The sequence below is a fragment of the Chiloscyllium punctatum genome, chromosome 6 (genome assembly GCF_047496795.1).
Source record: "Chiloscyllium punctatum isolate Juve2018m chromosome 6, sChiPun1.3, whole genome shotgun sequence".
NCBI classification, from domain to species: Eukaryota; Metazoa; Chordata; class Chondrichthyes; order Orectolobiformes; family Hemiscylliidae; genus Chiloscyllium; species Chiloscyllium punctatum.
Genome location: NC_092744.1, coordinates 81,359,410 through 81,383,014, shown reverse-complemented (window position 1 = coordinate 81,383,014; position 23,605 = coordinate 81,359,410). Strand labels below are relative to the sequence as shown.

Below are 23,605 nucleotides of genomic sequence, written 5' to 3'. Positions count from 1 at the left end.
CACCCACCTACTTGCGCTTGGCCCACATTTGTCCAAACATTTCTTATTCATGAACTTATCTAAATGTCTCTTAAATGTTGTAATTGTGCCCACATCCATCACTTCCTTTGGAAGTTCATTTCACCCACGAGCCACTTTCTGTGTAAAAATATTGCCTCTCATGTCTTTTTAAAATCTTCCTCCTCTCACCTTACAGATATGGCCCCTCGTCTTGAAATCTCCCACATTAGGGAAAAGACTCCTGCAATTCACCTTATCTATACCCCTCATGATTTTATAAATCTCTACAAGGTCACCCCTCTGCCTCCTACGCTCCAGTGAAAAAAGCCCCAGCCTACCCAGGCTCTCCTTATAACGCAAACCCTCCATTCCCGGCAACATCCTGGTAAAATCTCTTCTGAACCCTCTCCAGTTTAATAATATCCTTCATGTAACAAAGTGAGGACTGTAGGGAAAGTGAAGACTACAGATGCTGGAGATCAGAGTTGAGAGTGTGGTGCTGGAAAAGCACAACAGGTGAGGTAGCATCCCAGGAGTAGGAGAATCGACGTTTCAGGCAAAAGCCCTTCTTCAGATGACTTAACCAAATGAGCTGTGGTCTTAGTAGGCCCCAAGAGCCAAATGGTGTAAGGTAAGGGGTCACTTGGCCAGCCCTCCCTCCCAGCGGATCGAGCAGCCCAGTTTAACTGGTACTTTTGTTGCAGGGCTCGAAGGGAATTCCTGCCCAGACACTAAAGAGCTTGAGTGTGACTGTGGGCAAACAGCGTGAGAGCAAGGCCAGGCACTTCGGCGAGTTTGCTAGCCTTCGGAAGCGGTTTGCAAAGGTCGTGGTGGAGAAGGTCAGAGAGAAGCAGCGCAGCGAGGGCTACAGCTCCCCTCCACCCCGATCAGGTAACGGTGACACGGCCCTTTACTTGTGAACCACTCCCCAGCCATCTCATAGAATCCTTACAGTGTGGAAGCAGGCCATTTGGCCCATCGAGTCCACACTGACCCTCCAAAAATCATCCCAAACCCCCTACCCTATACCTCAGCCCACGTTTCCAATGGCTAATTCACTTACCTTGCACATCCCTGGCCAAATGCGTAATTGAACATGGCCAATCCACCTAACCTGCACATCTTTGGACTGTGGGAGGATACCTCCGCAGACATAGAAAGGATGAGAAAACTCAACACCAACAGTCACCCTCGAGTGGAATTGAACCCATGTCCCTGGTGCTGTGAGACAGCAGTGCTAATCATTTAGCCACCAGCTTTGCAGCATCCTCCAGCCCCTCAAATTCTCCTCCGTTCCTGTCTGGGAAGTTGCTCCCATCCGAGTTACATTACAATGACATTCTGCCTGGCTCATCCTTTTATTCCTCACAATAACGTTTCCCTGTTGGTTCGCATGAAGACCGTTTCTGGTGGGGTTCATACTCAAATCCCATTCCCAACCTGAAATCTCAGGCAAGGGGCTTGCCCCTTTATGGAATCACCACTAGGGGATGCAAGAGAGCCTCTACAGAGATGTACAGCATGGAATCTGACCCTTCGGCCCAAACTGTCCATGCAGCCTTCCCTCCCTCTTCCTGTTTCTCTCGGAGCTCCCCCTGCTGGTCCCCAGATGTCAGAGCCCTCAGTCTTGAACAGGTTGCTTCTGGGTGAGCGAGTGAACGTCCAAGAGTGAACAGCAGAAATCCTTTTAGTTTTTGCCTGGCTGCTGTTATTTAAAAAGTCGGGGGAAATGTTGGTGTGGCGCCAATATCACTGGGCGAGTAGTCCAAAAACCCAGTCTAATGCTGTGGGCACACAGGTTCAAATTCTACCACAGCAGTCAGTGAAGCTTTAAATTTAATGAATTAAATCTGGAATTGAAAGTTAATCTCTGTAACAGTGACCATGACAACTACGGCTGACTGTCAGGAAAGCCTATCTGACTCAACAGTGTTCTTCTGGGGAGGAAATCTGCTGTCATAGAATCCCTACAGTGTGGAAACAGGCCCTTCGGCCCAACAAGTTCACATCGACCCTCTGAAGAGTAACCCACCCAGACCCATTCCCCTACCTAATACTTTACATTTACCCCTGACTAATGCACCTAAGCTACACATCCTGGAACACTATGGGCAATTTAGCATGGCCAATTCACCTGACCTACACATCTTTGTGACTGTGGGAGGAAACTAGAGCACCTGGAGGAAACGCACGCACATACAGGGAGAATGTGCAAACTCCACACAGTCACCCGAGACTGGCTGGTCCCTGGCGCTGTGAGGCAGCGGTGCTCACCACTGAGCCACACCATCCTTCGCCACTCTGGACTACATGTGACTGTAGACCCACAGCGATGTGGTTTGCTCTCACCATTTGATAATGTGCTTTTTTTTAACTGTTCCTGCCAAAGTGGGCAATTTCGCCTGGATGTGGTAAAAAGATAAAGAAACTAGACGTTGTTGGCGTGGGCAGATCACTCATGTTAGATGCCAACAAATGAAGAGTCAGGTGTAAGCTACTCAAACGGAGGTATGGGTTAGATATCAGGATGTGTCTCTTCACACAGAAGCTCATGGACCCATGGTATCAATGGGTTAGGAGCAGGAGGAGGCCACTTGACCCCTCAAGCATTTTCTATGATTCGATAAAACCTTAAACAAACTGTCAATCCAAATGGTGAGCACCCGTCAGCTGGCATCACTTTGGCCTCTGTGACGTATGTGTGAGTTAGAAAGAAGGGTAGGCCGTTCAGCCTCTCCACTCTGCCGTTCAATCAGAGCGTGGATGATCCAATTGTGGCCCCAGTTCCACTTTCCTGACTAGCCCCGGTACCTTTCCACTCCCTGGATAGACATGATAGTCATCCATATTAACTATTTGGATGAGCATGTACAAGACATTAAAATATGTGGTATTGTGGACAGTGAGGAAGGTTGTCAGAAATTGCAGCAAAACCTTGATCAATGGGGGAGGTGGGCCGAGAAACGGAAAATGGAGTTTAGTAGAGATAACTGTGAGGTCTTGCATTTTGGAAAGTCAAACCAAGGTCGGAATTTCATGGTGAATGGTAGGGCCTTAGGGGATGTATTGGAACAGAGGAACCTTGGAGTTCAGGTGCATGGTTCTCTGAAAGTGGAGTCACAGGCAGACAGGGCAGTGAAGGTGGCTTTTGGAACACTAACCTTCATCAGTCAGGGCATTGAGTATCGAAGTTGGGAAGTTATGTTGCAGTTGTACAGGACGTTGATGAGGCTGGACTTGGAGTATTGTGTTCAGTTTTGGTCACCTTGCTATAGGAGGGATGTTATTAAACTGGAAAGATTGCAGAAGAAATTGACAAGGATGTTGCCAGAACTCAATGGTCTGACTTATAGGGAGAGGTTGAACATGCTAGGACTTTTTCTTTAGAGGGTAGGAGACTGAGGGGTGATCTTATAGAAGTGTATAAGATCATGAGAGGCATGGGTAGGGTGAATGCACTCAGTCTTTTCCCCAGGGCTGGGGCATCAAGGACTAGAGGGCATCAGTTTAAGGTTAGAGGGGAAAGAATAAAAGGGAATCTGAGAGGCAATGTTTTTTACACAGAGGGTGGTACACAAATGGAATGAGCTGCCAGCAGAAGTGGTTGAGGCGGGTACATTAACAACATTTAAAAGGCATTTGGATAAATGCATGAAAAGGAAAGGTGTGGAAGGATATGGGCCCAGTGCAGGGAAATGGGGTTAGCGTGGACGGGTATTTTGGTCAGCGTGGACCAGTTTGGGCCAAAGGGCTTGTATGACTCTATGACTATGAAAGGTGAGTGCAGAGTTCAGAGGGTTGCTAGATGAGTTTATCCAGTGGCTAGTCTCATTGCAGGCATGAGGAAGGTGGAATTGGACTTGTCTCTAAAAGTTTGAAAAATATACTGATCAAAATGTTACTGGGACTAAAAAGGTTAAACTATGAGGGCAGCTGGCAGAGGTTACGTTTATATTCCCTTGAGTGTAGCCGACAATGGGGTGATTGGAAGGCTGAATGGGGTGTAATGCCTCTATCTGACTGGGGTGTTTAACATCATTGAAGGAGCAGTTTGAGAAAGTGAGAAACTATTTCCTCTGTTTTCCCAGTGGCACTAAATCTACAAGAGGTGATGTCTACAAGAGGCAGTTCAACTTAAGAAAGGGGAGTTAAAATGTTTGAGTGTTTCAATTCAGTGCTGCCAGGAAGTGGACTGGAGTCAGATTCAATGGAGGAGTTCAGTGGATTAATTGGATGATGATTTAGTTAGAAATAATATGAGGAGAAGGCAGGACATTGGCACGAGGTAATGCAGCTCATAGAACGAGGTAATGCAGCTCATAGAACAAGCTAATGCAGGCACGATGGGCCAAATGGCCTCACGTGCCAGAACACATCAATAGTTTGGTGACATCTGGAACTTGCTGCCTCTTAAAGCTGGAGGCTGGAGGTCATGTGGGACTGAGATCAGTTGACTTTTGCTGGGAGAGGTTTTGGGATGGCAAGAGTTGGGATGAGATGCAAACCTACCTGAAGCTAGCCATCTGAAGTTGAAATGACCCGCTCCTGTGCTTTAATCACTCTGCTCCCTGTGTTGCAGTACGGAGACAGACCGGGCCAGCACAGAAAACCGCCACCAAAAAGAAGGGCCGACAAGCCGTGACGTTGAAGCCATCCCGTGTGGTCGATCCCAAGCTCTCCCAGACTGAGGTCCCCAAACCAGCTCCGCGGCATCGGGCTGCCAGTCCGATCCGCTCTGCAGCGCCCAGTGCCAGGTACAATTCTCCTGCCAGGATGCATCACACGGGGGTGGCTTGTGTTGTTTGAGTGAGTGCGCAGGTCGGGGCTCATTTCTCAGCACGTTTTCTACATAATGTTTGGTTCGAAACAGCGACCACACCCCCCCCCCCCCCCACCCCCCCCCCCCCCCCCCCACTCAGCTGGGATTGCACCCACCCTGTGCAGCAACTTGTGGATATGCAGGTTGGAAAGAGGGGTAGGCCATTCGGCTCCTTGAACCCCTGCCCACCCTTCATTATGGAGATTGTGGCTTCCACTCCACTTTCCCAGCTAACCCCTTGACCTCAAAAACAGACCACTGCAGAAACTGAGTGGGAGGTCTGACAGCAGAGTCGATGTTTTGGGGTCCCTTTGACTCCCTGCTTGGTCAAGGATTTGGCAGCAACGGGTTCAAATCCCAGTCCATTGACGCATGTGTTGAAGGCTGACACTGCAGTACTGAGGGCGTGCCTCACCCACAGCGGTAGCATTTTGTGGCTTTTTAGCCACACTCTCAGGTGGACGTAAAGATCCCGGGGCAGTATTTGTGGAAGTAACAAGGCAGTCACTGGTGGGTACCAACTTTATCTAGATGGATGTAGGCCCGTTACTGTTGGGAACCAACCTGTTGAATATTCAGTGTATAAATGTGAGTGGAGCGCTTGGCTTTTGTCACCAGCTGCTCTTGGTGAGGTACCTGAACACCTCGCAGGATCCAACGTTATCCAGGTGGCCACGTCAGATAGAGAGCATAGAATCCCTGCAGTTTAAGAGTACTGTGTACAGTTCTGGTCTCCAAATTTGAGGAAAGACATTCTGGCTATTGAGGGAGTGCAGCGTAGGTTCACGAGGTCAATTCCTGGAATGGCAGGATTGCCTTACACTGAAAGACTGAAGCGACTGGGCTTGTATACCCTTGAGTTTAGAAGACTGAGAGGGGATCTGATTGAAAAGTATAGGCTTATGAAAGGACTGGACACTCTGGCAGGAGGGAACATATTTCCGTTGATGGGTGAGTGCCGAACCAGAGGACACAACTTAAAAATACAGGGTAGACCATTTAGGACAGAGATGAGGAGAAACTACTTCACCCAGAGAGTGGAGGCTGTGTGGAATGCTCTGCCCCAGAGGGCAGTGGAGGCCCAGTCTCTGGATTCATTTAAGAAAGAATTGGATAGAACTCTTAAAGATAGTGGAGTCAAGGGGTATGGAGATAAGGCTGGAACAGGATACTGATTAGGAATGATCAGCCATGATCATATTGAATGGCGGTGCAGGCTCAAAGGGCAGAATGGCCTACTCCTGCATCTATTGTCTATTGTCTATTGTTTGGAAACAGGCCCTTCAGCCCAACAAGTCCACACTGACCCTCCAAAGAGTATCCTACCCAGACCTATTCCTCTACCCTATTACTCTACATTTATCCCTGACTAATGCCCCTAACCTACACATCCCTGAACACTATAGGCAATTAAGCATGGCTAACCCACCCAACCACGCATCTTTGGAATGTTGGGAGGAAACCGGAGCACCCGGAGGAAACCCGCACAGACACAGGGAGAATATGCAAACTCCACACAGACAGTTGTCCAAAGCTGGAATTGAACCCGGGTCCCTGGCATTGTGAGGCAGCACTGAGATACAGCCCCATGGATTGTCTCCTGGGATGGCGTGACTGATGTATGAGGAGAGACAGAATCGTTAGGAGGGGGAAATCACATTAAACCTCTAAAAGGGGTGGAGGGTGCTGCACGCAGCAGTTCCCAGCAACCACAGATTGCGGTGGTTCACGGACTCTCAGCCCAACTGCTTGTTCTGTGGCGCTGTGGAGTCCGTGGACCATGTATATATTGGGTGTGGGCGTTTGGACTCCCTTTTTGACTTTCTTAAAAACCACCTTCTCTGCTTTTGGTTGCACTTCAGTCCCACGCTCCTGATCTTCGGGCACCCGGTACGGAGGAGGGAGGGCAGGTCCGAGGACCTCCTCGTGGGTCTGCTCCTGGGCCTGGCCAAACTGGCCATCAACAAGTCCAGGCAGCGGGCCGTGGAGGGGGTCGTTAGGACCGACTGCCTGCCCCTCTTCCGGGGTTACGTTAGGGCCCGGGTGTCCTTGGAGAAGGAGCACACGGTCTCCACCAACACCCTGGAGTTGTTCAGGGAGAGGTGGGCGCCGCAGGGAGTGGAGCGCATTATTTCCCCCTCCAACTCTATTTTGATTTAATCCCTGCCCTCCCCTCCACTGTTTTGATCACGCAGCATTACCCTTTGATGTGAAGGGCACTGCTTGTCACTGGCCACTCGGGTGTTTTCCTATCTTCCTGCTGGTGGAAACTGAATAAAGATTCGTGCACCTTGTGTTTCTCACTGTGTCTCACACCTGCACACACACACCATGGGTGCTGGGGAAAAAATAAGCACTAGCTGCCTCACAGTGCTGCCTCAGCAGTTAGGCGGAAGTGTGGGGGTAAAAACAAAAAAAAAGGGCAAACCTCCTAAAATTCTGAAAAGACTAGACAGTGTAAATGCAGGAAGTATGTTCCCAGCGACCGGGGAGTACAGAACTGGGATTGGGAGGGAGACCTCACAGTCTTAAGGAGACAGATGTCTTCCACCAGAGTGTGGGGAGCCTGTAGAATTGTCTGCCACCGAAAGCAGTTAATTCTGATCTCTTTCTCTCTCTCTGCACCTTCCCTGTGGCTGTAACACTCTATTCTACACAGTGTTCTGCTACCCTGATGTACTTTTGTATAGTGCGTACATTACGCAAAGCATCACTGTATTGCGGTACATGTGACAACAATAAATCAATTAGTTTAAGCTGAAGCATTGTACGCATTCAAGGAAGAGTTATATATACTTCCTCGAGTTAAAGGGATGGAAGAGTATGGGGAGAAAGTAGGAACAGGACTGAGTTGGATGGTCAGCAATGATCATATTAAATGTTGGAGCAGACTTCAAGGACTGAATGGGCTACTGCTTCTATATTCTATGTTGACGTTTTGTGCCCAGAACCGAAGTGTGATGTCCTGTGATGATCTCTACAATGCCTTGAGCAGCTCATCATTCTAATTGGTTTTCTTTTCTCTACATTCTGCTTCTCCCGCCGCATCCCTGCGCCCCGCGGTGACTCGGCAGTACTCCCCCATTCTCCTCGGACGAAGACGACTCGGTTGTGGACAGTGCCTATGTCACCAGCGTGGGGGTGAAGGACGGAACCCAGGTGCGGGTTGTCCAGTCGAACCCGTTGCCGAAACCGTCGGCCCTGAGCGACGATGACGACGACTGGTCAGACACTGACATCTCGACGGAGCTGCTGAGCCCAGTTGGGGGAGCTTCTGTGGCCCGTACCCCACCAGGTACTGGCAGTGGATGCCCTGCTCTGGCATCAAGTTAACTTACATAAATGTAAGGCAAACTGGGGCAGGACTTATTCAGTTAATGGTAGGGATCTGGGGAGTGTTTTCCAACAAAGAGAACTAGGGGTGCAGGTTCACAGATCCTTGAATGTGGAGTCACAGGTAGACAATACAGGGAAGAAAGCATCTGGTATGCTTGCCTTTAAATGGTTAGTGTGTTGAGTATGGGAGTTGGGAAGTCATGTCCTGGCCAATTAGGACATTGGTTCAGTCACTTTTGGAATATTCTGGCCCCCCTGCTATAAGAAGGATGTTGTGAAACTTGAAAGGGTTCAGAAAAGATTTACAATGATGTTGCCAGGGTTGGAGGGATTGAGCTACTGGGAGAGGCTGAATAGGCTGAGGCTGAGGGGTGGCCTTAATGAGGTTTATAAAATCTTGAGATGCATGGTTAGGATAAATAGACAAAGTCTTTTCCCTGGGGTCGGGGAGTCCAGAACAAGAGGGCATAGGTTTAGGGTGAGAGGGGAAAGATATAAAAGGGACCTAAGGGGCAACGTTTTCACACAGAGGGTGGTACGTTTATGGAATGGGCTGCCAGAGGAAGTGGTGGAGGCTGGTACAATTGCGACATTTAAGAGGCATGTGGATGGGTATATGAATAGGAAGGTTTAGAGAGATCTGGGCCAAATGCTGGCAAATGGGATAGGTTAGGTTAGGATATCTAGTCAAGGACGAGTTGAACCGAAGGGTCTGTTTCCATGCTGTACAGCTCTCTGACTCTGTGGTGGTGGGGTGAGTGAATGTGGTGCCAATCAAATAAGCTCCATGTCCAATTCTCCAATCCCTGGGTCTCCCCACTGCCCACTATTTGAGATATCTGCATCATCATTCAGCTCTGGGTTTCCAGTGAGCACTGCACCGGCTATGACCAAATGTTAGAGAGCATTACAATAATCTCATTCCTTTTCTCATTGCTATCTTTCCCTTTACTTTGTCTGAATGGCACGTTTGTAGGAACTTGGAGATGCTTATCCCAAGAACATGAGGAAACCAGATTAAATGGCACAGAGACAAACTTAGCAACAGGATGCACAACAGGCTGTATACAGGATAGAGGAAGCCATTTGAGCCATCACAACTGAGCTGAGTCTCTGAAAGAACAACCCACGTTGGCCCATTTGTCATTTGGATTGGACAGGGATTGGGAATCATGTAATTCCGGGGTCAATGCTGGTTCACTTGCAGTTTGATCTGGACATGGCTTTAAGAAGCAGCCCAAGCTCAGAATCTGCTGACAACTTTCACTCCAAAATACGCTCATGTCTTCAGTGAGCTTGGGACCACAATCCTCAGGCTCAGGGATCCCAGGGCTACATCAGGTCCTCGCCCCGATCCCTGCCGTGCTTTTACCATTACCACCCCCCCTGCCAGACGAAAGATCAGTCCTCAGTGAAGATCTCACCTTCATCCCACCATGCAGCTGGATCAATGAATTCCACACGCATCAGCGATATAGAATTTTTCTTCACTGCCTCCGTGCTTACTTTTTCCATCAGGATTCCCACCCACCCTCTGAGGAGCCCTTCTCCCACCTTCAACACACCCCATCCTCCTGGACACCCTGTGCTGGTCTGTTACCCACCCTCAATCTCTTCATCTCCAACTGCTGCCGTTATATTGACTGCCTCAACCTGTCCACCCACTAGCCCACTCCAACCTACTGCTCTCACAAAGCACAGTCCTCCACTCCAACCCCAACCTCACCATTGAACTTGCAGACAAGGTTGGGGGGGGGGGGGGATGCAGTTTGGCGCACTGGCCTCTACACCGCTGAAGCCAGGTGCTAACTCAGATACCTCATCCTCCTGCCCCCTCGACCACGACCTCACCTCCCATCACCAAACCATCATCTCCCGGACCATCCAAACCTTGTCACCTCAGAGGATCCCCCATCCACAGCCTCTAACTTCATAGTCTGGGTACCCAGCACCGCCCGGTTTTATCTCTTACCCAAAGTTCATAAACCTGACCGCCCCTGTCAACCCATTGTCTCCATCTGCTCCTGTCTCATTGATCGTATCTCCTCATATCTTGACACCGTCCTGTCCCACTTGATCCAGGACCTCCTCACATACATTCGGGACACCGCACACACCCTCCACCTCCTCCGTGACTTTTGATTCCCCGGCCCCCAACACCTCGTCTTCACCATGGACGTCCAGTCCTTGTACACGTCCATCAGCCACAGCGAAGGACTCCAAACCCTCCATTTCTTTCTCTCCTTCCTACCCAACCAGTCCCCCTCCACTGACACACTATTTTGATTGGCTGGACTGGTCCTCATCCTCAACAACTTCTCCTTCAAATCCTCCCACTTCCTTCAGACCAGAGGGGTAGCCAAGGGGACCTGCGTAGGCCTCAGCTATGCCTGCCTCTTTGTTGGCTACATGGAGCTGTCCATTTTCCACAGTTACACTGACAGCATTTCCTACTTTTTCCTCTGTTACATTGATGACTGTATCAGCGCCACCTCATGCTCCCATGAGGAGGATGAACAGTTCAGCACCTTCCACCCTGACCTCAAGTCCACATGGATCATCTCGGACATCTCCCTCCCCTTCCTGCACCTCTCCCTGGTTTGCACTCCCAAATCCCCATAAGATCCAGCCTATTAAAGCTGTTTTACTCTCTCCCTATATCCATTTCAGGCAACCGACTCAACATGGACATCTACTTCAAACCCACCGACACCCACAGCTACCTGGACTACACCTCCTCACATCCCCCCCCCCCCTTTAAAAAAGCTATCACTTATTCCTAATTTCTGTGCCTCCACTGCATCTGCTCCGAGAAGAAGCAATTCCAATCCAGAACATCCCAGATGGTCTCCTACTTCAAGGATCACAATTTCCCCTCCCTTGTGGTCAACAATGCCTTCCAGCACATCTCCTCCACTTCCCACACCTCCGCCCTTGAACCCCACCCCTCCAACCGCAATAGAAACCCCCTGGTCCTCACCTTCCACCCTACCAATTACCAACGTCTGGATAAAACGCATTATCCTTTGCCATTTCTGCCACCTAGAGTCAGATCCCACCACCACTAAAGGTATATTTCCCTCCCCACCCCTATCAGCATGCTGCAGAGACCATTCCCTCCGTGACTCTCTTGTTAGACCCACCCTCCCTAAACCCCCACTCCCCACCAACACACCTTCCACTCCTGGCACCTTCCCCAGCCACCACATGAGGTGTAAAATCTGCGCCCACACCTCCCTCCTCACCTCCATCCAAGGCCCAAAGGATTCTTCCACATCCGGCAGAGATTTTTCTGCACATCCACTGTTGAGAGTGTGGTGCTGGAAAAGCACAGCAGGTCAGGCAGCATCCGAGGAGCTGGAGAAACGACGTTTCAGGCAAAAGCCATTCATCAGCAACCTCATCTACTCTGTCCATTGCTCTCAGAGTGATCTCCTGTACATTGGGGAGACAGGACACCAACTTCGGGTAAGTATCAGGGAACATCTCTGAGACACATGCACCAAACAACCCCACCGCACTGTGGCTGACCAGTTCAACTCCCCCTCCCACTCCGCAAGGCCATGCAAGTCCTGGGCTGCTTCCTCTGCAAAATCCTAACCACCCGACGCTTGGACGAAGAACGCCTCCTCTTCCGTCTTGGGACCCTCCAACTACACAGGGTCAATGATTTCACCAGTTTCCTCATCTCCCCTCCCTCTACCTTATCCCAAATCTGACCCTTCAACTTGGCACTGCTCTCTTGAACTGTCCGACCTACCCACCTTCCTTCCCACCTATCCGCTCCACCCTCCACTCCAACCTATCACCATCATCCCCCACCTTCATCCACCAATCGCCTTCCCAGTTACCTTCCCCACCGCCCCCCCCAGCCCCCCCCTTCCTGTTTATCTCTCAGCTCCCTTAGGCCCCGCCCATATTCCTGATGAAGAGCTTACACTTGAAATGTCAACTCCCTTGCTCCTTGGATGCTGCCTGACTGACTGTGCTTTTCCAGCGCCACATTTTTGGACTCTGATCTCCACAGCATCTGCAGTCCTCACTTTCTCCTCAGGGATGGGAATGCCACGAGCTGACATAAGATGGTATAAAAAATGAAGGAACGAGATACAAGAAGTGGCAGAGGCTGGTACAATTACAACATTTTAAAGGCATCGGGATGGGTATATGAATAGGAAGGGCTTAGAAGGATATGGGCCAAATGCCGGCCAAAGGGACTAGATTGGGTTGGGATATCTGGTCAGCATGGACGAGTTGGACCGAAGGGTCTGTTTCCATGCTGTACACCTCTATGACTCTAAGTCACAGTAGAATGCTGGGACTGGAACCGGCCCACATGCGTGTGGCTTTATTGAGGGCTGGCTGCGGTTTATGGAATTTGTCCAGTGAGTGAGGGCGGGCTCTGTCAGTGGGCAGGGCTCTTCCTTTGAGCATGTGACATGTCTGACACTGGCTGAGAAGGACAATGCACTTAATAGTCCAGAGAGCACAAGGCTGAATCCTGCGGTAGACGGTTTGAGTGCAGTTCAAATAAAGTGTGAGAACTAAAAAGCTAGCAATACAGGCAATGGAAATAGAGGAAACCCACAGGGAGAATGTGCAAACTCCACACAAAGAGTTTCCCAGAGGGTGGAATCAAACCCAGGTCCCTGGTGCCGTGAGGCAGCAAGGTGCTAATCCACAGAGTCACTGTGCTGTCCAGTGAATCAAAGAAGTTGCTCACCTTGGAGAGAAGAATGCTGACAGGAGATCTGATAGAGGTTTCCAAAACCATAAGCAGGGCTGTGCAGAGTAGATAGGGAGAACCTGTTCCCATTCGTACAAGGAACAAGAAGGCATTGATTAAAGGTTATATGCAAAAGAGGCAAAGGTAATGTGAGAAAAAACTGTCACAAAGTGGGTTGCACTGTCTGGAAATAAATGGAGGCTCAATTGAAGTGTTGGATTATTTGGCTGGTAATGGTGTGCAGGGATGTGGAGAAAAGGCAGGGGATTAGAACAGGAGCAGGCCAGATGGGCTGAATGACCTGCTTCTGCACGGTGACAGTTCTGTGGTGTCGCCGGTGATGGTGGGTTTGCTGCTGATGATGGATGTCTTGGTAATGGCGGTGTCCAGGATGCTGGTTGAGCTGCTTCTGTCTTATACCCGTCCCTTTCGAACCTCTAGGAAACATGGTGCAAAGTCTGGCAAAGAGTCTTGAGAGACAACTCAGCTCCCCAGTGAAGAAACCCATTGGCGGAGTTCAACTCATCCCCACAGCCCAAGCTGCAGCCCGTACCCCTCCTGATAACCGCACCGTCGTCAAGAAGTTACAGGTAACGAGCCCCTGGGTGCCATTAATTGGCAGAAAGGGATAATTCCCCCTGCTTGAAGCCCACAGTAGTTAGTTGATATTCACATGCTTTCCACTCACTGAGCTTGGGGAAGGGACAGGGACCATATGGAGTTTGTAAGTTTCTCTGCCCATACAACCCGATTACTGTAGAGACTCATTCAAAAGTGAGATTTTTGAGAATTTTAAGCAGGAAACAAGGGATTGACATTTGCAGGGAAAATGTTTTAGAAGGGGCTCATTGACAAATAAAAGAGGGTAGCCATCATAGGGGAGTCTTTTCTGCTCCCAAAAAGGATCTCAGCCAGCAGCGCTGTCTACATTTACGCACAGACACACAATAGTAGAATGGCTACTACCATTTGGCCCATCTTCACCCAGCTCCCTTCACCAACAACTCACCCAATCCCACCCTTTTCCACTTGCCCTGTACATTGGTCTTGTTGAAAAGGTGTCGAGTGCCTGGCTGGGATTGGCATCTAACGCGTGCTTCTGGATCCAAGGAGAACTGGGAATGGACAGGAAATCCTGGCAACACCCAGAGAATTTGCGGGAAAAAAAAACAAACTGCTCAGGAAGCTCACCACAAGCCACCTGGAGACTTGATTTTTACGCTTGTACCTTACTCGCTGTTGTCTTTTTTAACTGCTTGTTTACTTACAACACCATCCTCAAAGAACATGCCAACTCTGTTCCTGAACCATCTCCTGCTCAGTCACTGTTGTGCCTGCCAGGGTTTGATTCCAGTCGCCCTAGGCCAGGTCCCTTTTCGACTTGATGATAGTAGCCTCTTGCTTTCTTCCTTCTCGAGCTGCAAGCATGTTATCGAGCAAGTTGTTGTGTACACTTTTTTCGGGATTTATTTACTGCGCAGATTTATCCCTCTATCTTGTTCACTCATTGATGGTATTGCTTATCCAGCAGTGCAAACTTTAATCTGACCGCTGCTGAATTCTAGGAGAAAGTGAGGACTGCAGATGCTGGAGATTAGAGGTCGAGAGTGTGGCGTTGGAAAAGCACAGCGGATCCGGCAGCATCCGAGGAGCAGGAGAGTCGATGTTTCGGGCATAAGCCCTTCATCAGGAATGCCCGATGAAGGGTTTATGCATGAAACATCGACTCTCCTGCTCCTTGGATGCTGCTGGACCTGCTGTGCTTTTCCAGCGCCACACTTTTGTCTGCTGCTAAATTGTAATCAAGTGGTCTCTGTCTTCAACTGCTGGGTGGCAGCATTCCTTTCCCCTGGTTTCACCTGTCATTGTTGCTTTTTCCCTTCCTTATGATCCCTGCATACCTCATAGTCAGGAGCGTTAAATTCCAAACATCTCCTTGCTTGACCCAGGGCTCTGTTGTCACCGTTACATTGTAAATCCATGTGTGACATGCGATTGCAGTTCACTTAAATTATGCATCATGCTCTGTGCAATTCTGCACACGTACCCCTGGACCTTTTCATGTAATGATTAGATCTGATTCCCCACGCTTCAGAAATACTTTGCTGAAGTGTTTGTCCCTCCCAAAAATCTGTGATTCCTGTTGTTCAACTCTGCTGCACACACCCGACCACATATTTCCCTCCAAACCCTGAGCAATCTGTCTGAACCCCCCCCCCCCCTCACAGCACAGATCAATCTCCTCCTGAGAACATTGGTGAATCCTGTTGAGGAACTAACTCGCCCACATCGAACAAGTCCCTCCTGTCCCTGAACTGGTCTCACTGCCCAAGATAAAGGCAAAACACTACAGCTTCTGGAAATCCATGACAAACACAGAGATTGCTGGTGAAACTCTGCTTCAGAACCATCACAGCAGACTCAAAACGTTAACTCTCTTTCCCTGTCCACTGATGCTGCCAGATCCACTAAGCTTCACCCCCATTTTCTGTTTGTTTCAATACCCAGAATACGGATGTTGTCCCATCTGCATCATGTTTGTGCATCTGTCTCTACATTACCAGGTTTTGACCTGTGTTCTTGTGCTATCCAGCAGAAGTCACCTAGAAATTATACATTTTTTTTCAAAAATACCCAGCTTCTAAAGCTCTGACTGCAAACTCTTGTGTCTTTATCTTCAAATATCATAGTTTCTCACGTGGTCGGTGAATTCTGGTCTGCCCCCAAAATCTCCCCTCATGTCCCATCTAGCAATGCCTGGCACCAAGGAAGGAGTAAACCTTATCAACTCATGTTGTCAAATGCAGAAGTGTCTCCCTATCCCTTTCCTTGTTGGGATCCCTGTGACTGCTGTATACTTGGACTTGGCTGTGGCTCCCATACCATCCTTAACCACACAATGCCATGCACCTCTTTTAAGATATGGTGACCCTCACCATATGTGAGGGGGTGGGGAATTCCTGCAGCGTCTGTCTGTTCAGACCCCTCTCGATGACCATCCATTACTTCCCTGTGGATTTAAATGACCACTTCACAGAAAGTTTGAGCCAGGAAGCTACCAGAGTATGTAGAGATGCAGACATGAACTCGCTCACTGTCACAAACACTCATTTGGGCTTCTTCATGCCCTCAAACACGCGCAGACAGTCACACTCCGTCTGTACTTCCCACTCCCTCGGGAAAGTTGCCAATGCAATCAAAGACCCCCTTCTCCACCCTGGTTTCTTCCACCCTCTTCCATTGGGCAGAGGATAGGTTTAAAAATAAGTACCAACAGATTCCAGAATAGCTTCTTCCCTGCTGTTATCAATGAAGAGCTTATGATCGAAAAGTCGATTCTCCTGCTCCTCGGATGCTGCCTGACTGGCTGTACTTTTCCAATACCACATTTTAACTGTGATCTCCAACATCTCCAGTCCTCACTTTCTCCTAGTATGAATGGACATCTCATAACAAGAGGGATTGAGTATAGAAGCAAAGAAGTTCTTCTGCAGCTGTACAGGGCCCTGGTGAGACCATACCTGGAGTACTGTGTGCAGTTCTGGTCTCCAAATTTGAGGAAAGACATTCAGGCTATTGAGGGAGTGCAGCGTAGGTTCACGAGGTCAATTCTTGGAATGGCGGGACTACCTTATGCTGAAAGACTGGAGCGAATGGGCTTGTATACCCTTGAGTTTAGAAGACTGAGAGGGGATCTGATTGAGACATATAAGATTATTAAAGAATTGGACACTCTGGAGGCAGGAAACATTTTCCGCTGATGGGTGAGTCCTGAACCAGAGGACACAGCTTAAAAATACGGGGTAGACCATTTAGGACAGAGATGAGGAGAAACTTCTTCACCCAGAGAGTGGTGGCTGTGTGGAATGCTCTGCCCCAGAGGACAGTGGAGGCCAAGTCTCTGGATTCATTTAAGAAAGAGTTGGATAGAGCTCTCAAGGATAGTGGAATCAAGGGTTATGGAGATAAGGCAGGAACAGGATACTGATTAAGGATGATCAGCCATAATTATATTGAATGGTGGTGCAGGCTCGAAGGGCTGAATGGCCTACTCCTGCACCTATTGTCTATTGTCTGTCTATTGTCTATTGGCTCATATATTAGGATTGATCTTTCTCTGCACCTTCTCTGTAACTGCAACATTATATTCTGCATTCTGTTCTATTACCCTGATGTACTTATGTAAGGTACGGTTTTGCCTGGAAAGCACACAAAACAATGCTTTTCACTGTAGCTCAGTGCATGTGAAAATAAGAGGAGGCAATGGCCTAGTGGTATTATCAGTGGACTGTTAATCCAGAGACCCAGGTAATGTTCTGGGGACCATGGGTTCAAATCTCACCACGGCAGATGATGGAATTTGAATTCAATAAAATTCTGGAATTAAGAATCGAATGATGACTATGAATCCATTGTTGATTGGCAGGAAAAACCCATCTGGTTCACTAATGGCCTTTAGGGAAGGAAACTGCCATCCTTACCTGGACCCACAGCAATGTTGAAGACTCTCAACTGCCTTCTGGGTAATAAATGCCGGCCTACCCAGCGACACCCTCATCTCATGAATGAATAAAGGAAAAATAATAAATCAAATCAAATCACTCATTCATCTGCTCACTTACAGACTGTCCATATTCATACAGGCTTTCACTGCATTTCATACTCCCCAGTTCTCTAAGCCCTCTCAGCTCCTCTGAGGGTTGGAGTGGACTTGATGGGCCGAATAGCCTGCTTCAACACTATAGAGATTCTATTCTACTCTAGCTATCTCGGTCATGCCATTCCCTGTAATCAATCTCGCCTTTCTGTTGGCAGCTATCGGATAATGATGAGAGTGACCTGGACATCTCGTCGTTCGAGGAGGTCTCCGAAGAGTTTGTCGCGAAAGCAGCGATCTCGAAGCCAGTGGCAGCGCCGAGGCAAAGTGCCGAGCCATCCATCTCTCAGGGAACCAGCGCCTGGAGCTCGTCCACCAGCAGAGGGGCAGGTTGGTAGCGAGAACTACCTGCATGCTCAACATAGCGTTCATCCAAAAGAAATGGACTGGTTGGGGGAGAGGGGGCTTTTGTTTTACACTTTTGATCGTTTTTACATCAAAGTGATGTTGTGTTTGTATATTCGTGAATCAGCCCTTGTCCTGTCATTTCTTGAATCTAGGATGTCTAAAAAGATAAGTTTGATATACGTGTGTTTAAAAAAAAGTGACAACCGTTGAACATATTTTAAGAAGAATGCCTCACAATAATGGAGTCAGCTGACCCGACCTTGCTAAGCCTCCTCACTTATTCTCGCAGGATACAGAACTCGACTGTCGTGTCTCCCTCCCAGTGTCTGCTGAAGGCACTGTTCTAAGTCAGGAACAAATTTCACATTGCCCGCTCCCCTTGACTAGTTGGCCCAACCAGCGTGCATATTGGCAGGCTGTTTGCTAATGGAAGCCGTCACAGATGCACCCGGTTCCAATTTCACCTGAAAGGCAGGACTCATAGCTATGGGGCTTCTCACCAGTCAGGGCTGTCTCATACCTTCCCAGACACTGGAGTATAGCCAGTGTTCGTGCCTGTGTATCTGTGCCCCTCTGCAGGCACGGGGAGCAGTGAAATCCCCTTCCCTTGACCTGAGATTCCAGGGCATTGTAATACATGAGCACAACACCGCCACGGCAGGGACAATCTCCTAGTCCTGTTCCTCAGCAGGGGCCATTTGCACTTTACCAGTCATTGGACAACGTGGATTGGGCACCATGGTGGCTCAGTGGTTGGCACTGGTGCCTCACAGCACCAGGGACCCGGGTTTGGTTCCACCCTTGGATGATTGTCTGTATGGAGTTTGCACATTCATAGAATCCCTACAGTGACGAAACAGGCCCTTAGGCCCAACAAGTCCACACCGACCCTCCGAAGAGTAACCTACTCAGACCCATTCCCCTACCCTATATTTCCCCCTGACTAACGCACCTAACCTACACATCCCTGAACACTATGTGCAATTTAACATCTTTGGATTGTGGGAGGAAACTGGAGGAAACCCACGCAGACACTGGGAGAATGTGCAAACTCCACACAGACAGTCACCCGAGGCTGGAATCAAACCGAGGTCCCTGATGCTATGAGGCAGCAGCACTAACCACTGAGCCACTGTGTCGCCCCAATGACGCGCCATGTCTGTGTGGGTTTCCTCCCACAGTCCAAAGGTGTGCAGGTAAGGTGGGTTAGTTTTGGGGAAATGCAGAATTACAGGAACAGGGTTGGGTAGGGTCTGGGTGGGGTGCCCTTTGGAGGGTCGGTGTGGATGGCCTGCTTCTGCATTGCAGGGATTATATACAGCACACTATAGTCAAAATATGAGGGAAGATTCACACAGTCACTTTAAAGTGATTTGATAGCCCATGCATCACCTATACTTTACCACGTTTTAGGGGATTAACTGATTGGAACCTCTCTGTGTAATGAGCTGAGTCTATTGTCATCTGTTTGTACTGTGTTGTGTTTGAAGGGGAGAGGAGTATTTGCTGCTGGTTTTATTTTATCTACAAATTTTTTTTGAAAAATCGAGTAGATTCATTGATGTCCATGAGGGGGTGCACTACAAGGGAGTACAGGTGAGAGAATGATCCCTGCTCTATTACAGCCTACTTTATCGGCAGCATTTCCTTTGAGTATGGCTGTCTTCGGGAATTTCTGCATTTACTGTTGTCTTTATTCCAAATTGTATCTTGTTGCCCTATTTTGTGAAACAGAATAAACAGATTGCTTCTTCAGCACCTTTTATTACTGCTTCATGTGCTTTGAAAGTACCTTTCAGAAGTTGTGTGCATTTGCTTGGTTGCTGTTCTTTGCCAGTGGTATGTCCATCCTTTCGGAATTAATTCTTTCATGGGATGTGGGTGTCACTGGCAAGACCAGCATTTGTTGCCTGTTCCTTATTAGCCTTGAACTGAGTGACCTGTTACGACCTTTTCAGAGGTTCGTTCAGAGTCAGTTCATCACTGTGTGGTCTGGTGTCACAGGTAGGCCAGACCGAATAAAGATCTGAGTGAACTGATGGGTTATTACAACAACTGGTGGTCGTTTTCACAGTCACTATTACTGAGACTAGCCTCATACTCTGACTTTTGAATGAATTGAATTCAAATGGCACCAACTGCTGCGGTGAGATTTGAACCCTTGTCTGGGCCCCTAGATTGCTCGCCCAATTATGTTATTATTAGGCCACCATTTCTCTAAAAGCAGTCAGTAATGGAGCTACATCAACATTTCAAGTCTTAAAATGGCAGCATCTTTCTCATGGAGAGTGGTGCCTGAAAGATATGGAATGTTGTCCGTAGGGAGTTTGCACTCACTGGTATCTACACCCGTGTTGTCAGTATGTTCATTCCACAATGTTGGCCAATCCCTGGAGATGGCCATGCTATGAATTTTTATTTTGTCAGTCATAATAAGAAACAGGTAAACTGTTTGTTCTACACAGCCTGGCAAGAACTTACCTTTGACTAATGTCAATGTACAATGGTGCCAAACGGGTCACCAATTCTACGTAGAAAATGCCTGACTGAATTGCAGATGCTGGAAATCAGAAACCAAAACAGAAATTGATGGAAAATCTCAGCAGGTCTGGCAGCGTCTGTGGAGAATAATGGGAGTTAATGTCTTGGGTCCAATGATCCTTGTCCTGAACTCATGATAGCTAGGAAAGAATTGCTTTTTATGTAGAATGTAGAATTGGGGGGTGGGGTGGGGTAAGGAGTAAACAATAGGTTGAGGTAGAGCCCAAAGAGGGAGAAGAACAGTTGGACAGGCAAAGGATTGGATAACGATTAGCCGAGGAGAATGAATAGCCACTAATGAGCACTATTAGAGGCTTCCAATGGCTTGTGTGTAATAGCAGTCCATGTGATAACAAGGCCTGGTGTGTGTGGGTTGGGGTAAGGACGTGGGAGAAGGTGTCTCAAACCTTAAAATTGTTGATATTGAGTCCAGAAGGCTGTAGAGTTCCTAAGCAAAAACGAGGTGCTATTCTTCCAGCTTGTACTGAGCTTCGTTGGAGCGCTGCAGTAAACCTGAGACAGAGATATTGACCAGGGAACAACGTAGTGTAGCAGGCAGTTGGAAGCTCAGTGTGATTTTTGTGGGCCAAGCATAGGTGTTCCGTGAAGCAGTCACCCAGTCTATGCTTCATCTCTCCAGTGTAGAGGAGACCACATTTTGAGCGGTGAATGTAGTAGACTAAATTGAAAGAAGTGCTGGTAAAGTGCTGCTTCACTTGGAAGGTGTGTTTGAGTCATTGGATTCCTAGGAGGGAGGAAGCAAATGGACAGGTGCTACACCTTCTGAGGTGGAAGGGGAAGGAACTGTGGGTCTGTGAGGGGTGGGATGTTGGGAGTGAAGGAGCAGTGGACCAGGGTGTCCCGAAGGGAATGGTCCTTGTAGAAGGCTGACAAAGGCGGGGAGGGGAACATGTGGCTGGTGGTGGCATACCACTGGTGGTGACAGAAATGGCAGCTAATGATCTCTGGATGTGGATGCTGGTGGGATGGTATTTGAGGACATCGGGGACCCTATCGCTGTTGCAGAAGGGAAGAAGGAGGGTGAGGGCCAAGTGCAGGAGATGGGTTGGACCCAGCTGTGGGCTTTGTCAACAACAGTGCTAGGGAATCCTTGGTTGGTGAAGAAGCTGGACATTTCGGAGGCTCCCTCGTCAAAGTTGGCATCGTCAGAATAGATGGGACGGAGAGGGAGGATCTGGGAGAGTGGAATGTGATCTTGACAGGAAGCAGGGTTTGATGATGTGTAATCAAGGTAACTGTGAGAGTTGGTTGGCTTGTAACGGGTATTGGTGGCCAGCGTGTCCCCAGAAATGGAAACAGAGATGTCAGTGAAGGGAAAGGAGGAGTCAGAGATGAACCAATTGAAGGTGATAGCATGGTGGAAATTGGAAGTGAAATTTCCAATTCTGGATGAGGCCGGAAGCTGCACTAATGAAACAGTTGAATTACCGCAGAAAAAGTTGTGGGTGGGGTCCAGAATAGGACTGGAAGAAGAAATGTTCCATGTACCCTGCAGAGAGACAGGCGTAACTGGGGCCTGTGAGGGTACCCATGGCCACCCCCTCTGCCCTGAAGGAAATGAGAGGAGTTAAAAGCGAAGGTGTTCAGAGTTAGGAGGAGCTTGGCCAGGCTGAGGAGGCTGCGGGGAGATGGGATGGTTCAGGCATTTGTTCCAGGAAGAAGCAGAGAGCCCTGAGACCATCTTGATGGGCGTGTACAGGGATTGCAGGACCATGGTAAAGAGGAGGCGGCTGGAGCCTGCAAACTTGAAATTCTGAAACTGATGTAAAGCATCAGAGGAACCGTGGATGTAAGTGTGAAGGGGCTGGACACGCGGAGGAAAAAGAAACCCGAATTGAGGTCGGAAGAGATGAATTCTGTGGGACAGGAGCAGGCAGGAACAATGGGTCTGCCGAGGCAGTCCTGTTTGTGGGTTTTGGGAAGGAGATAGAAGCGAGCTGTGTGGGGCTGGGGGACCATCAACTTGCAGGCAGTGGAGGGGGAGATCACTGGACAAAATTAGATACCTGGTGAAAGTGAGGACTGCGGACGCTGGAGATCAGAGTCAAGATAAGACTGGTGCTGGAAAAGCACAGCAAGTCAGGCAACATCCGAGGAGCAGGAAATCGACGTTTTGGGCAAAAGCCCTTCATCAGGAATGAGGCCAATTAGATATGTGACCATTGTGGACACAATGGCCAATTCTCCAGCTTGGCTGATTCTCCATTGCTCACTCTGTGGGACATTGGGCATGTTAACAATGGAAGGCTAATTTGGTTTTGCCCCTATGATACTATCATCTGCAGGTTAAAATGTATCCCTGGGAATTAAATGAGAAAACACTATTTAGCCTCAAACTCCACTGTCCCGGTACTGTCTTCCTTTTTATGTTGGGATGTTCTCATTAACCATCCCCTGCTCAGAACTCTGTCTTGTTGTTGGTGTCCCTGTCCAACTGCTGACCCGACTGACCATGCATTATGTCCGTGTCCTGTGCATTCCATCTCCTGAGCTAAACTTCTACATGAACTGTTCAATCGATAAAGACAACTTGAAAGAAGTGTTATTCATTCATACTCCCAAACAGCCCCAGCCTGCAGCTCCTATTCGCATAATCCGTCTCCTTCCCATCCCTTTCTTGTGACCCCCCCCACCCCCACCCATTGTCTCGTTTCCATGGGTTACTGGGTCATTTATGGATGGACCTATTTATCCCCGTCTCTGTCTCTATAACAGTCCACAGAGATGGCTGGCAGTAGGCAGTGTGGAGTTTGTTGACCCTCTCTAGACAACCTGTTCTGCTCATCTATTGACATATTCATCCCTCCTGCACTACTGCTTAACATCAGGAGACCTACCAGATGATCGACACCTTGGTCTTAGGTGCTTTGGGACTATCAGTGGGAAACACGGGAAGGAATCCTTTATTGTCTCACTCCCTTCTGCCCAGGGTACCCATATGGTTGGGTGACTGTGTGGCTTGTTTCACATTGGGAATCCTGATACTGAACTTAGTCCATATTAACCTGACCTATGCTTCACATGCAACCCTAAGCTCAAAGCATTGGCTGTTGTTTGAGGACAAGATGTTATCATTGATGTCCTCACCTCGCTCAAAATGAGTGTGACCGGGGAGGGTCAGGAACCCCCGTGGCCAATTATCCTTTTATATTCTCTC

General features: G+C 48.7%; 1 protein-coding gene across 8 annotated transcripts in view; it reads left to right on the top strand.

The window, feature by feature from the left end:
- Positions 1–23,605, top strand: part of dzip1l (DAZ interacting zinc finger protein 1-like) — a 197,929-nt gene that overhangs the window by 81,296 nt on the left and 93,028 nt on the right. For all 8 annotated transcript variants that reach the window (XM_072573073.1, XM_072573077.1, XM_072573075.1 and 5 more), the window contains 5 exons: positions 705–891; positions 4,580–4,754; positions 7,894–8,114; positions 13,323–13,471; positions 17,697–17,868. In XM_072573073.1, the coding sequence (XP_072429174.1) occupies positions 705–891; positions 4,580–4,754; positions 7,894–8,114; positions 13,323–13,471; positions 17,697–17,868 (904 nt within the window). The remainder of the gene's footprint in view (positions 1–704; positions 892–4,579; positions 4,755–7,893; positions 8,115–13,322; positions 13,472–17,696; positions 17,869–23,605) is intronic.